The sequence below is a fragment of the Myotis yumanensis genome, unplaced genomic scaffold (assembly GCF_028538775.1).
Source record: "Myotis yumanensis isolate MYYU_CA2020_CCGP unplaced genomic scaffold, mMyoYum1.0.hap1 SCAF_5, whole genome shotgun sequence".
Classification (NCBI taxonomy): Eukaryota; Metazoa; Chordata; class Mammalia; order Chiroptera; family Vespertilionidae; genus Myotis; species Myotis yumanensis.
The window spans coordinates 20,193,338-20,208,641 of NW_027223756.1; the positions used below are offsets into that span (position 1 = coordinate 20,193,338).

The 15,304-nt window shown below is 48.3% G+C and overlaps 2 protein-coding genes across 6 annotated transcripts in view; one reads left to right on the top strand and one right to left on the bottom strand.

Annotated features, from left to right (window-relative positions):
- Nucleotides 1–3,928, top strand: part of FAT2 (FAT atypical cadherin 2) — a 69,726-nt gene extending 65,798 nt beyond the window's left edge. For 2 of the 4 annotated variants that reach the window (XM_070414560.1, XM_070414559.1), the window contains exons 23-24: nt 375–832; nt 1,863–3,928. In XM_070414560.1, the coding sequence (XP_070270661.1) occupies nt 375–832; nt 1,863–2,395 (991 nt within the window). In that variant the 3' untranslated portion in view covers nt 2,396–3,928. Of the gene's footprint in view, nt 1–347; nt 833–1,862 lie in introns of all 4 variants that reach the window. The other 2 variants (XM_070414562.1, XM_070414561.1) reach the window with 2 other exon arrangements.
- Nucleotides 1–15,304, bottom strand: part of SLC36A1 (solute carrier family 36 member 1) — a 57,693-nt gene that overhangs the window by 3,190 nt on the left and 39,199 nt on the right. The window contains exon 11 of one of the 2 annotated variants that reach the window (XM_070414563.1): nt 9,490–13,900. The exons of the other annotated variant lie outside the window; for it this stretch is intronic. Within the exon in view, the coding sequence (XP_070270664.1) occupies nt 13,629–13,900 (272 nt within the window). The 3' untranslated portion in view covers nt 9,490–13,628. Of the gene's footprint in view, nt 1–9,489; nt 13,901–15,304 lie in introns of those variants that run through there. 2 annotated transcript variants of the gene reach the window in all.

Genomic DNA, 15,304 nt, shown 5'->3' on the forward strand with positions numbered 1-15,304 from the left:
TGATAATTATCTTTTTTTAAAAATATTTTTAAATTGATTTTTAGATAGAGTGAAAGGGAGAGGGAGAGGGAGAAAGACAGCAACATTGCTGACAGAGAAACATCAATTGGCTGCCTTCTGCACAGACCCAACGGGAATTAAGCCTTGCAACCGAGTATGTACCCTGACCGGGAATCAAACCAGCGACCTCTTGGTGCATGGGTCGACACTCAACCACTGAGCCACACTGGCCAGGCTATTTTTTTTTTTTTTTTTTTTGGTGGAAAATTGGAGAGCATAGGCTTGAGTGCAGGGGTTTCCATCCACTGATCTTTGTAAGAGGGGTGAGGGAAAGGGCAGTGACTCAGCCCCTTCCTACTTTTCTGTCTCTGCAGGTGTGAACAAAAGGAAAGGGCCTGCTCAGAAGGAAAATGCCTAGTCACCCCGGTGATCAAAAGGGGGGACTGGGGTCAGCAGGAGCTTCTGATCTTCACAGGGGCCCTACTGCTCATTATTGCTAGCATCATTGTGTTTTTCTTCTACCGCCGCCATCGCAAGTCTCACAAGCCCGTGGCCATGGAAGACCCAGACCTTTTGGCTAGGAGTGTTGGTGTTGACACCCAAGCCATGCCTGCCATCGAGCTCAACCCTCTGAGCACCAACTCCTGCAACAACGTGAACCAACTAGAGCCCAGCAAGACCTCAGGTCCAAATGAATTCGTCACTTTTGGACCCAGCTCTAAGCAGCAGCCAATAGTCTGCAGCGTGCCTCCCAGACTCCCACCAGCTGCAGTCCCTCCCCGCTCTGACAACGAGTCCATCGTTAAGAGGACCTGGTCAGGCGAGGAGATGGGTCAGTATAGCAGAGCCCTTAGCCTTGGGGGCTGGCGGAATGGAGTAGCAGACCTAAGCACTTCACTACCTCAGGCACAGGGGTTTGGGCCACCATTCAGGTCATGCTCTAGGAATGGGGTGTGAAGGGGTGTGTTCAAGGTCACAGTGAACTAATGAACAGGAACAGAAGCCAGGTCTCTGGACTCAGAGCCCATGGCTCATTCTGCTGCATCATGATCCACTCCTCTAAATTCCAAGATACTCCATAGGCTCGATGTCCATGGCAGAAACCTATAAACTCTGGAAAGGAGTGGGTAGGATCCCTGGGTGAAAGGAGGCTTCTGCACATCTGTGCTCTTCTGGGAAGCGAAAGAGAAGCAGTCGTCCAACCTTCTGACTGCCCAATCTTAAGCCAGACCTAGCTGGCTGTGGGGGGCCATCTTTACCCCTTTCTTATCTTTTACTCAAAAGGAGGTGAATATGTAAGCACTTTATCTTTCCTGGCTTATTCACCAATAGTTAAAACAGGTATTTTCACTAACTTTTTGCCAATTGAGTATCTAGGACCCATAAAGGTGCAGTTCTAATTCACACAACTATTCAGTAGCAGGGACACAGCTGGGACCAAAGACGCCTGGTCTCCAATCTTCCAAGGCACTCTCACTTAATCACCCTCTGTGATGTATGCCTCACATGTACTCCGAACTATGTGTCTGTTTCCTTCAAATAAGGAGACGAAACCCACCAGTAAGACTTGGGAGGGAGCTCCTGCCTCTAGCACTGGGGGTGGGCTGCATGGAGCCATCCATATTCTTCCCTTTTACATCTACCCTTTGATCAGTGGCACAGATTTGCAAAACGGGCTGGCTTTGGGTTAAGCCTCTGGCCTTAACCTTGGCCCCATTGGATTCTAGATATCAACCTAAGCTGCAAGAGACAACATGTAGATAGGCCACATATCCACCACATGCTAAGTTATCAGTAGTAGCTGTCAGGCCAGCTGGAACCTTCACCAGGGAAATTCACTCTATCTTACTGTTCTCTTACAGTGTATCCAGGCGGAGCCACGGTCTGGCCCCCTACTTACTCCAGGAAGGAACACTGGGAATACCCCAACTCTGAAGTGACCCCGAGCCCTCTGCCACCGTCACCTCAGCACCACCAGAACCCAGCTGTGATGCAGGAGCCCAATGGCCTCTATGGGGGTTTCCCCTTCCCACTGGAGGTGGAAAACAAGCGGGCACCCCTCCCACCCCGCTATAGCAACCAGAACCTGGAAGATCTGATGCCCCCGCGGCCCCCCAGTCCCCGGGAGCGCCTGCTGGCCCCCTGTCTCAATGAGTACACAGCCATCAGTTACTACCATTCGCAGCTCCGGCAGGGAGGGGGAGGGCCCTGCCTGGCAGAGGGGGGCTACAAGGGGGTGAGGATGCGCCTCAGCCACGCCGGGCCCTCTTATGCCGACTGTGAGGTGGTGGGTGGGCTTCCCACAGGCCGGGGCCAGCCCGAGGCACCCCCCAACTATGAGGGCTCTGACATGGTAGAGAGTGATTATGGGAGCTGTGAGGAGGTCATGTTCTAGCTGTCCTCAGAGGAAGGAAGGTGGGAGGCCAAGGACTTGGCACCTTCTTCCTGTCTTATAGAGAGTGAGTACAGCGTGGCTGGGAAAGTGGGAGGGAAGCCCCCATACCCATTCCAGGCTGCCATACATTGAAATGTGCTCTTCCAGACCCCCAGCTAGTCCCTGAGGATGGAGGGAAGCTGAGGGTAGGACTCGAAAAACAGCACCAGGGCCCCAGCAGAAAGGGGGTGCACAGGGCAGCTACGCTGGAAAACCAGGAGAAGCCGACTCCTGAGATGGGCAAGAGGCAGTCAGTCTCTGATCTGCCGTCTCCCAGCGCCCAGGGAGGCAGGGCCTGAACTACTGGGTCAGCCCTGTTGGGGCACATCCTTACACCTGCCTACAGCTCCATTCTGGAGGCAGAGGCAGGCTCATGCCCCACAGGCTACCACTACACCCACTAGAGAGATGAGGTCCCAGGGTCTCTGACCCTGGAGGGCCACAGGGTGTCCTCCTAGGGGCTGACAGGTGAGCAGAAGGCGAGCAGTTACCAAAAGTCACCTGTGCACCCTGCCTCATGCATATGTCCACTGCAGGATCTGCTCCGTGTCAGGTGCTGTGCTAGGCATCGGGGATAAGATGGTGAATGAGGGCAACAAGGGTACCTGAGGAGCATCACTATGGCCTCAGTCTCCTGGAGGTCCCACTCCTCTAATCCAGATTCCAACTAGGCAACTTGCCCCGCCTCTTTAAGTCACGTGACTTTCTACCAGCCAGGGCCAGTCAGGATTCCTGCAGCCCTGGACTTTCTTTGCTAAAGAAATCAGACCTCATGGAACTCTGGGTTCTTCATCCCAAGTTTCTCAAGCACTTTGGGCCAAAGGCAGGAAGGCTATCATTCATCATTTTTAAAAATTTTAGGCACTTTTCAACCTTGCTGTCTGGATGAGGGATTTTTCTTCCATAGACACAAGGAACTCAGAATGTCCATTCAGGGGAGGGTGGAGGCAGGGAGCCAGAAAGCAGGACACCCTGCCCTTGCCCCGCCATCTGAGAAGCCTGCCAATCTAAGTGTTACCTGCAGTGACTCAACCCTATGCATGGAGGGTCAATGTGGGCACATGTCTACACATGTGGGCACTCATGTATAGTACCTTTGTACACATGTGTAGAGTGTATGTAGCCAGGAGTGGCAGCGACCAGAGAATTCTGGTGGCCTTGCTATTCCGCCCACCCCCCGTCCCTTTCTCGGGTCCACTACTTTTTCATGTGTTGTTTCTGGAGACAAAAGTCAAAAGGAAGAGCAACAGAGACTCTCACCCCCAGAGTTGCTGCTTACAGCGAGACGGAGGCTGTGTGGGTGAGAGCGTGTTTGTGTGAGTGGTTCGTGACTGTGTGTGCGACTGTGAGTGTGAATGACGGTATGAATGGCCCTTTTTTTTTTTTTTTTTAACAATAAAGTGTCTTTTTTACTGTTATTTTCTGTGTCATAAGGGTCTACAGGCCTTTCCAAGTTGAGCTTCACAGCATTTGGGAGCTGGAAGGGACCCTAGAAGTCATTAAACACCGTGATCCCCAAATCTAGCAAAATGGCCAAAATAAAGAACCCTGAACCCTAACTCAGACCTGCACAATTAGAACCTCTGGGGATGGGGCCCAGGACAATACTTGGGGGAAAATGGCTCCAATGCTGAATCAATGGTCCACAGTGGACAAGTTCACTCACCAGCGGGTTAGTGAAAGGTCGGGACCAGGCTCAGGACTGCCGACCCAGCCAGCACCCTCTGCACCACACGCACGGGTTGGGGAGAGGGGCTTACTGTCCTGGGTCTTGGGAAGCCAGGCACGGCCTGTCCCTCCTTTCCCCCAGCCTGAGTCAGCCTGTGGCCCCTGAGGCCTGCTGGATGTGAATGTCACCAGGCGACCGTGGTCCACACGAGCCTTGTAGGTAACACTGAGACTGGAAAGCCCAGTCCCTGTCCTCAGGCTCCCTCTGCAGACGGTGGCTCTGGGGTCAGACAGGCTCAGTTCCAAACCTGTTCTGCCACATCCTAACGGGCAGGTAGGACTTGCCTCTCGTTTTTCAGTAAAACTAAGATAATAAATAATAGCTACATCATAATACTATCCTGAGGAATAAAAGTTTATAGCTGCATAAACCATAAATGGTGATTATTATGTTAAGATATAATACCAAGTAATACACAGGTAGAAGTAACTTCTCAGAACTGTGCAGGAAATCACAAATAATCTAGTCCAGTGTTGCCTAAACTGTTGTTGTGCTTACCACTTTTATGATTTTTGCCCTGATAGAATACCACCTGTACTATTATTTACTTAATATTTTTCCTTTAGATTTAGATTTTTAAATTTTTTACTCACTTTAAAACGATAATACCCATAAGCTAAAGGATTTGAAAGTTACTATTTCTACTAGCACACATGAAAATACACTACGATTTGGATTTTTAAAAAATGATTGTCCAGGGAGCCCCTAGATCATCTTTGGGAAACAGTGATCTCGTCCATTTCCATTCCCAATATTCCTCTCCCCAAGGCCCACAGAGGAGGAGGTGCTTGTCCGAGGTCTCACAGCTAGAACTTCACAGGGATGAGACCCACATTCAGGTCCAACACCCAACCTCGGGACCTCCCTACAAAACCACCCGCTCAGCCTCTGTCCACCCAGCCCATCACTCCATAAACCAGGCCCCTCCTTCCCTTTAGCCTCCGGAGTCTGCACCTTCATGGATCAGCCACCAGGGGGCTCTCTGAGATCAAGACCTAGCCCAACAGGCCGTGGAAGACCCAGAGATTTTCAGGGAAACCCTTCCCGTCAGGCCACTGGGGCTCTAAACCTGAGAATGACAGCGCTTAACAGTGGCAGAGAAAAACAGTGACCTGGGTCTCCTGACTTCCAGGCTGGGTGATTTTGTAGTTCACCATATTCATCCTCACTACCACCTCTGACTGACACTGGCTATATGTCAGGCACCGTGCAAGCACTTGGCACGTCTTGTCTTATCTAATCCTCACAAAACCCCCATGAGGTATGTACTGTCATCTCCATTTTACAGACGGAGGTGCAGAGCACACAGAAATTCAATAGCTTATAGCTTACGTTGGTAACTGAAAGTGAGGCCACCCAGTTGATGAGTGACAGAGCCAGGATTCAATTCAGGGCTGCCTGACTCCAGACCCATGCCTTACATTTGGGTTCATAAAACAAATGATAAGTACAGGACATTGAAGGATTGAGGAATAGAAGCAAGGACTGAGAGGGCTTAGTGCAGTGGTCCAAGAATGTCACTATAATTCTAGGTGGTATTACCCAGTGTCTGGATTTGGGAAGTAGGTCTGCTCAAACCTGGGACTCAACCCCAGGCCACTCCTATAATCTTGGTTCAGTTCTGAGGCTGGACCTTAAGAAGGTCGCCAGGAAGATGTAGGGGTGGGGGCAGGACTTACAACCAAGTCCTGTGAGGACGGGCAGCTGGAATTCACCAGGACAGACAGCAAAGGGACATAAGACTGCTCCTCCAGGTGACGGTGGAGTGAGGGTGGGACAGCACAACTGTGCCATCACATAGGGTTTCTCAAGGCCTTGTACAGAAGGCAAATATATCTTCCAGAAACCGGAGCAGTGCTGGAGGGAGACACGTGAGGTCATGGGGGGAAGGACATGTGAGGTCGCGGTGGGGAGACTGAAGCCATGGCTAGAACCTCAAAAAAGTGAGTATCTGGAGCACAAGAAGGGCAGAGACAAGGCCTTTGGAGGAAAACCACTCTCTTTTGGATGAAGATTATGGAGATTATAAAAGGTAGAGGCGGGTAGAGAGAAATACATAGTTTATACAATTTTCAGATACAGAATGACTTGCCGAGGGCCCACAACTAATTCAATACAGAACAGTGGGCCCATCTTCCTGACTTCCTTCACCACATGAGGAACTGGTGAAATGCCACCTCTGAGGACACTGGGCCCAGGTGCTCAGCAATAACCCACATTGCAGTGCCCACGGACAGGCTTTGGAAGTCCTCAGACGTCCTCTGCCAGCTCCATCTTGAGGAGAGGCACAGGCTGTCTCACCAAATGAAGAACAGGAACTTCCTCACGGACCAGGCTGGAGAAAGACGAGCTTTAGAATCTTCTCAAGATTCCTCAACAAATCTATAGGTTGCACCGAAGGAAAGTGCTTAGACTGGCACAAAACTCAAAATGAATATAGTGATGTCAACTCCTTACAGGCCATGCCACCACACTCCCTACTGAAACTACGCTGAATTTGGTAACCAACCAATTCCCGATACATGAATATTCAGAGCAGCTTTATTTCCAATTGCCAGACCTGGAAACTATGTAAATCTCTTTCCATCGTGACTGGTTAAGCAAATTGTGGTACCTCCATGTCATGGGATACAACTCAGCAATAAAAAGGAACAAGTAATTGATACAGGCAATAACTTGGATAATCCTCAAGGAAATTGTGTCTACTGAAAGAAGCCAATGTAAAGGAAACATACAGCATAATTCAATTTATATAACATTTGTGAAATAACATAAGAGATGAAAAATAGACTAGTGGTGGCGGGAGTTAGGGATGTGGGAGAGTGCAGAAGGTGAGTGTGTCTATAAAAGTGTAGAATGAGGAGTCTTGTGGTGATGAGAGTTAATCATCTTGATTGTAGTGGAGGAAGCTACACATGTGATAAATTGCTTAGAGCTACACACACATACATGCACACACACAAATGAGTGCATATATAACTGGAAAAATCTGAATGAGCTCTATGGATTTCGCCAGTGTCCGTTTCCTGGTTTGGATAATGTACTACAGAAGGGGTGGGGGACCTTTTTTCTGCCAATGGCCATCTGGATATTTATAACACCATTCATGGGCTATAAAAAATTATCAACTTAAAAACTAGCCTGTTATAGCCCTAGCCGGTTCCTCAGTGATTAGAGCATCAGCCCATGGACCAAAGGCTCATGGATTCAGTTGCAGGTTCAATCTAATCCTGGGCGGGAGGCAAACAATTTCTCTCTCTTCTCTCTCTCCCTCTCTCTCTCTCTCTCCTCCCCCCCCCCCCCCCGCCCCCCCCCCCGCCCCCTCGGTAAGGGTTTAAAAATAAAAAGTAAAAACAGTTTATTTGTACACGTCTGTAATAGGCTGAGTCTAAGGAAGCCAGCCTACCTAGCAAAAAGCCCCATGTGTAGCTATAGTCCAAATTCAGTCCACTGTCACTCTAGTTCAGGGGTGGGCAAACTTTTTAACTCGAGGGCCACAATGGGTTCTTAAACTGGACCGGAGGGCCGGAACAAAAGCATGGATGGAGTGTTTGTGTGAACTAATATAAATTCAAAGTAAACATCATTACATAAAAGAGTACGGTCTTTTTTTTTTTTAGTTTTATTCATTTCAAACGGGCCGGATCCGGCCCGCGGGCCGTAGTTTGCCCACGGCTGCTCTAGTTTATGCTTCCAGCAGTGCAGTGGGCTTACCAGGATGGCCCTGGTTACCCAGATGGAGGGATCACAACCAGAACGTGAGCAGAAATAAAAATGTAAAGAGGTAAACAATCTAAAAAGGTTGAATGCTCTATCCAAAGGAAGTGAGCAAAACATAACACACACACACACACACACACACACACACACACATAAGTAAAATTGCTCTAGTCTTGGTTTTCTTCAATTCAGCTAGGCACTTTATAACATCTAATCCTCACAACAATCCCTAAGGAGACCTCCCTACTAAGGCTGCAAGAGGGGGAGGCAGCCAGGATCCTGGGAAGCGCTAGGGCTCTGTAATCACAGGGCTTTCATGTGCACCAGTTCTGCCACTTACTAGGCAGTGACCTCGAACAGTCACTGAATCTCTTTGACCCTCCAGTTCCAGTAATGATACTGATAAATGAAAATGGTCATAACACATGCTCTACCTTCCTCTCTTGGGAAAGTGTTATACTTAACAGTGTCCCTTGAGGGCTCTGCTTTTTGAACAATCTAACTCAGTAGCCAACAAAGATCAGTTTTCAGATCCTCTAAGGGTCAGTGAGATGGTCTTGTTTTTCTTCTTAAATGTGACAAAAAGAGAAGGGAAGTCATCTCTTCCACTGTCTTGAAATCAGTCCCCCAATTTTTAAAAATATATTTTATTGATTTTTTACAGAGAGGAAGGGAGAGGGACAGAGAGTCAGAAACATCGATGAGAGAGAAACATCGATCAGCTGCCTCCCACACACTCCCCACTGGGAATGTGCCCACAACCAAGACACATGCCCTTGGCCGGAACCGAACCTGGGACCCTCCAGTCCGCAGGCTGACGCTCGATTCACTGAGCCAAACCAGCCAGGGCCAGTCCCCCAATTTTAAGAAAATTGGGTGTTACCTCTCATATCAGAGTTCTTCAGAGAAACAGAGCCAGTAAGATATATATATATATATATATATATAGAGAGAGAGAGAGAGAGAGAGAGAGAGAGAGAGAGGATTCAAGGAATTGACTTATATGATTGTTGAGGCTGCTAAGTCAAAAATTTATAGGGTAGGTTAGCAAGTTGGAAACTCTTGGGCAAAAACTGATGCTGTAGTCTTGAAGCAAATTTCTTCTACCTTAGTTAAATCTGTTTTGCCGTAAAGGTCCTTCAACTGATTAAAGGAGGCCCACCCACATTTTGAGGATAATCTTTTCTTTAAAGGTGACTGATTGTAGATTTTAGCCACATCTACAAAATATCTTCACAAAAACACCTAGGTTAGTGTTTGAATGAATAACTGGGATTATTGAACGCTATAGCCTAGCCACACTGATGCATACAACTAACCATCACCCTGGTTTGTGTGATCCTCTGATATGCACAGGAGGGTTGAGAATTCCTACTCAAGTTTTTGGGAGAAGCAGGAGCAGACAGGAAGGGCAGGACTGTCTAACAGGAAAATCACTACCTGGCCCCTTCCCTTTTTGGGGAACTCTCAATTCCATAGATGGTTCGATTGTTCATACTACTCCCCAGATGAGCTCCATGAAATTCACCAGAAACATTTTGACCTAGGATCAAGGGGATCTGAGTGACTTTTTTTAAAAGTGAAAACAAAGACACAGACTACAACCTTCAAAAATAAAAAATAAAATTCATTTATTGAACAGGAAAAGTTTAACACATGATCCGTATGCAGAACCCCAAACAAGATCTTCTATTAGCTCCTGCATGATCCTCATCTCTATACATACCATGTGGGAACACACATTCATGTAGACACACAACATAGACAGTACTGTGTGGTTATCAAGATCTGCTGGACAGTAGTTTTTCATACTCCTCTTATTCACACATCCACTGACACGTTTTACAACAGTCACATAATTTTGTCATTTACTAAAATAAAATAGCTTCCCCAGTATCACCTTGATTTAAATAAAAGAACACAGGCACCCTCCACCCTTATTCCTCCACCCCCACCCCCACCCTACACACACACTCTGATAACATTGTATCAGCACCATTTATGTCCCCTGGCCAGGGAATGACTCAGTGGTACAAAGAACAGGGAAGAAATGCAACAAACTGATGCTGTCAGAGCAAAAGGCCTTGCAGCCAGCAAGGCCAATTGCCTCAAAGTATCGACCATGATTTCAAAGACAAACCACACCGTCTCCTCTTCCCCTAACAGTCTTGGAGATTTGTAATGTACTTTGGAAATTTTAATTCAAAGGCAGCCTAATCACCAAGTCGCGCCTCTTATACTTTGTGTCTCCATTGTGAGGAACCAGCTTCACGTTCTGACCAGGGCCAATGCTGGGGCCCGCTGATTAGCTATGAAATAAAACCCACCGATACAAACCCCCTTGCTGTGGATGGTGAACTGAGAGAGCTGTAAACAGACATTGAGATTTTGCACTTCCAAAAAAACATGAGGCGAACATGTAGTGTTAGACAGAAGTGATAGTCTACAATTTTGGGAGAAAATGGCAAGACAGGAATATGGGAGTAGGGGGAAGATTTTCCTAACATTTCTGTTTGGTGGGATCATCACTTTAAGACAACTGCTAACATTACAAATTTTACCTTTCGTGAAGGTAGAGAGTGAATAGTGAGCATCAGCCAGTGAAGGTGGCTGGGGAGGTGAGTGACAGAGAAGGAGGGCGGGCATAAGCTGCAGATTCTCAGCTATGACCTGCCATACATTCACAGATATCTGGCCAGGGTTTGTGCAGATGAAGGAAGGGCTCCTAGTAGCCGGACAGCAGCACACTATAAGTAATGCTACTTGTGAATAATGACAACTCTAGGCAAATTGAATAGAAGATGCCAGGTCATGCGCTTCCCAGCAAGCACCTACATTTAAGGGGAGGTACACTGTCGACAGGGAGCTGGAAACGTGCTCCCAATAGTGGCGTTTGCAGGACAGAACAAGGGGCTCTGAGCAGCTACCTCCGAGCTAATAAAAATCTGGGACTGCATTGGGGGAGGGGCACAGAGCCTAACAGTATTGGGCCAGAAAATCCAGGATTCACCTTTGGTTTGGCAGATGCGGCCTCACACTCCAGAAGCCTTAGCTCTGCTGCTCCTGATCAGACTGCTACTTATGCTGGAGCTTTTTATCAGCAAGGCACGGGAAGAGGCTGGGCAGCTGTTCCTAAGGAGCGGTGAGAGGAAGCCAAGGGCCTGCCTACAGGAGGCCCACAGGCAGCAGAAGAGGAAGCTTCCCTCAGCTGGCCCAGAGGGCGGGTTCCAGAAGATGAGGAGGGGTCCCTCCCCCTGCCATCCTCTGGCTGACCCTTTTACTCAACACCTAATTGCAGTGCAAGTACACAACCAGAAAGGCCCACTGACGGGTTCGCCTTGCCTGGTCTTCTGAAGCAGCCATTCGACCAGGCTGTCAAAGCAGGAGCCAAGAAAGAGATCCCAAGAAAGGGATCAAACAGGGTGAAGGTCATGCCACAAAGCTTCCAGAAGCCCCAAAGCTGGAGCAGCCTCTCCTATACACCACGTTCTCTAGGTCAGAGACCCTGAGGCAATAGCCTGCATTGTGCTAAGACCAGGGACCAGGGGACCTCAGTATTGTGCTATACAGCCCTCGTGTCCCAGCATCACAGTCCCAGTGTCACTGTCCACCTGGACAGGGCTGCTTCCCGCAGCTCCCTGCATGCACAGAAGCCTCCACCACAGCAGCTGCAGGCAGGACACACGTCTGACCCTCTCCTGGCACGCACCTTCTCACTGAAAACAGCTCTCAGGCCCACGGTGAGGAGACTACTGGAGCCCAGGCTTGCAAACAGGATATGGCGATTCCTGAACCCACTTTGATAACCTCTAAGCCTGAAGCTTCAGAGGGCAGGGCCACTGCCACCTCCAGCTAGAATCTTGGTCATGAGCACCTGTTAGTGATCACCAAAGAGCAGGAACAGTGGATGAAAAGTGTCATTACCCTAAGGGAGACCAAGACACCACTGATCTCATCTTCCTAAGTTAGGTAGCACAGGAGTCACTGCAATGAGAGAGTTTGGCTTTGGAAGAGAAAAGAAAGAAAAAACTGGGGCTGTGAAGGTGGGTCATAGCCCTTACGAGCTTTGGTTAAACACAAAAACAAGAACCCTGATAAAATTGTGCTGCTCTCCCAACTTTCAGGGTGAACGGTAGCTCCAGGTAAGGAAGCAAAAGCCTGGTGACAGGAGTGGACAGCAGGATCCTACCACATATTCATGAACACACACATACATAGACACAGCTCAAGAAGTGGCGTTAATGACCAATGCCTCCTGAGAGACTTCTCACACCAAGAGGGAAGAAGGGGCAGCCAAAAGCCAGGCCTTCTCTGCAGTTTGTTCCCAAATCTGAAGGCTGACCTTGAGGTGTGCCAACCCTAAGGGCATTTCTGATACTCAGGGGGAGGGACAGGAGTCACAATTAGTGTTTAGAACACAGGAGACCAAAATCCCAAGCAAGTGGTTCCTTTAGAGTCCAGGTCAAAAAGGCAGCCAGGACAGGACAGCGTCTGCCCTATCCCCCGCTGATTGTAAACAACCAAGCACCACACTTAGTGTCAGACCAGCTCCTGTCAATTCTCTGAACTTAATTTCACACTCTCTGTGCACAATGACCTCATCGTCTCATCCATGGCAATAGTGTGGGTGTCTTCCCAGCACAACAGCAGCTGAATGCTGCCATGCTGTTTGCATGTCAGGAGCTGAGGCTCAAAAACAGGCCTGAATGCACAAAGCAACCATTTTATAAGCCTCCGTGGGCAGAAACATACCCCACTTGGCCGTCCTTAACCTCGGCCTCGTGCATTGGCAAATATTTCCCGAGTCCTTCATGTCTTCTCAGTATGAAATCAGGCTGGCCGATGGGAGGCAAAGTCCATGCCTCCCACAGAGGTTCACATTCAGATGATCCTGATTAAAACCTTTGGAGTGCTCAGCCACGTGTGCTGAGGACCTAAGCAGACATTTCCTGCAGCAAGTTTCTTTTCAGCAGGAGAAGCTCAGTACCAGTGTACTGAGGAAGGAACGAGTCACAATAACCCCCGATATAGAGTCTAAGAAAAAAAAGCTAATTTTAAATAAAATATAAATATCTTCCATTGAGGCAGCACTTGATATTTTTCGGGAGCTAAAGCAACTAAGAACATAGTATTGTGACCCACACAAGGAATCAGAGAGGAGGTGTTGCCAGTCATAGCAAGCCAGAGAGAGTAAAAATTAAAAACTCCAGCTTTGGGGGCTGGTTTTAAACTACTAGGGACATCCAGACACCTGCAGGAGACTTGAATAGGTAGGTGAATACTGAGGTAAAATATTGGGGAGAGAGATGAGAAAGAGATAGGCCCGGCTTTCTAAAGAGGGGGAGTTCTCACTTATTTCATCTGGGCCTGGACCAGGAAAGGAGACGCTAAAATTTTTAAATAAAGTGAGCTGTGCAACAAGAATAATTTGGGGGAGGTGGGTCAGAGGAGAGTGCAAGTAAGGGAGGAGGCATGATGAGGGAAAACAGCTGTAAAGTTCTGGGTTAAAATAAGTACAAATGAACAATGATGGCACTGCCACTAAAGGTACCTCCTGCATATCTGCTACCCACTCTCCACCTTGCCCTCAGGTCTGGCCCAGAGCACCTCGGTGCCAGGTAGCAGGGTTTCTGAACAGCAACCTTGATTTTCCCCAGAGCCTGGACCCTCCCTGAGGCTCTGGAGCCAGGTGCTAGGGAACACACAGAGGTGGGGTGGGCAGCTGCAGGAAATGCACCCAGAAGGCTATGCAAAGGCACTGGTGGAGTTGATAAAACTGGGAGCAGGGCTTGGCTGGATCAGCTCGTAGAGAGCCTCATACGTCCCCACCACAAAGCCCACGAAGCCCAGGATGCTGATCAGGGCGTCCTTGGCGATGGTGAGGGGGCTCAGGCCCTCTGAGTAGTAGGTGGTGATCTCCAGGAGGGGCGGGATGATGAGGGCCAGGGCACTGCTGCTCACGGAGCCCACTAGGGAGATGACCAGGTCCAGGCGGGGGATGAGGATGGCCAAGATGCCTGTGGGAGAGAGGACAGGGATATTCAAGACGGCCCAGAGCTGGAAAAGACCTCACTATTCTGCTATTTTTAGCAAGTGTCCTTCTCATAAAATGGAGAACTTAGGGAAACTTAGACATTATCCAGCCCAATCTCTTAATCCACAGATGAGAAATAAATGCCCAGAGAGGTGAAGTAACCTGGGTCTCAATGCAAGATCAGCAAAACTGGGACTGGAACCCATATCTCCTGGCTCTAGTCACCCGGCTTTCAGCTTTCCTATCACCGTGCATCACTTCCATCAAATGACTTTCCAGGGCAATCTGGTCCTACCAAGGAAGAGGCAGTGCAGAGCAAAAAGGAAGTGGACCATATCTGAGTGACTGCTCCCTCACTTACCACTGAGGATACCTCAACACAAACATCTCTACTTGATTGACAAGAAACAAAATAGGGAAACACCCTCCTTCTTCTGGAATGATACCATGATAAACCCCATTTCACAGAGCATGTCCACACATGGAAAGTAGAAGTACAGTCAAGCCTCAGTTCTCAAACATCTCCGATCTCAAACTATTTGGTTCTTGACCAAATTGTTCATGAAAAAAAGTGTCTCCAGCCCTGGCCAGTCTTGGTCAGTGGTTAGAGTGTTGGCCCATAACAGAAGGATCATGGTTTTAATTCCCGTCAAGGGCTCCAGTTGGGGTGATGGGGAAGGCAGCCAATCGATGTCTCTCTCATATTGATCTATCTCCACCTCCCCCCCCCCCAACCCCGCTCCTCCTCTCCCTCTCTGCCCTTTCACGCTGATACCTAAACATAACAAAAAGCATCTCTCAGGCACACAGGGATGGGTAGGTGCAGGGAATGCACCCAGATGGCTATGCAAAGGCACTGGTGAGGTTGCTAAAAGCATGTTGCTAAGGGTGTGAAAGTGCTCACAAACAACAATCACAGGCAACTAAAGAGGTAGAAAAATTGTTGATTTGAATAGAAGTAAAGCAGTTAGCTGGTGATAGCATTTTGGAGGGAATGATATGTGAAAAAGCAAAAATGTTGCATACTGACCTCCTGAAAGACACCCCTGAAATGAGTGCTGAAAGTGATTTGTTTAAGGCTAGAAGGGGGTTGTTTGATACATTTAAGAAAAGAAGTGTTTATTAGACATATACTGTATATAAGAAAGGTTAAAACAGGAAATCATTTGTGAGTCTGGAACAGATTAATTTAATTTATATTATTTCTAATGGGGGAAAAATAATTCCGTTTTCAAACAAATAACTTCTCAAACAGCCTTCCACAACGAATGAAGCTTGAGAACCGAGGTTCCACTGTAGTTCTGTGTGCAGGCTGACTGCATACACAATGACCAGGTCCCTGTGCCAGGACAAGCTAGTAATGGGCTCCCACACCTGAAACTTAGGC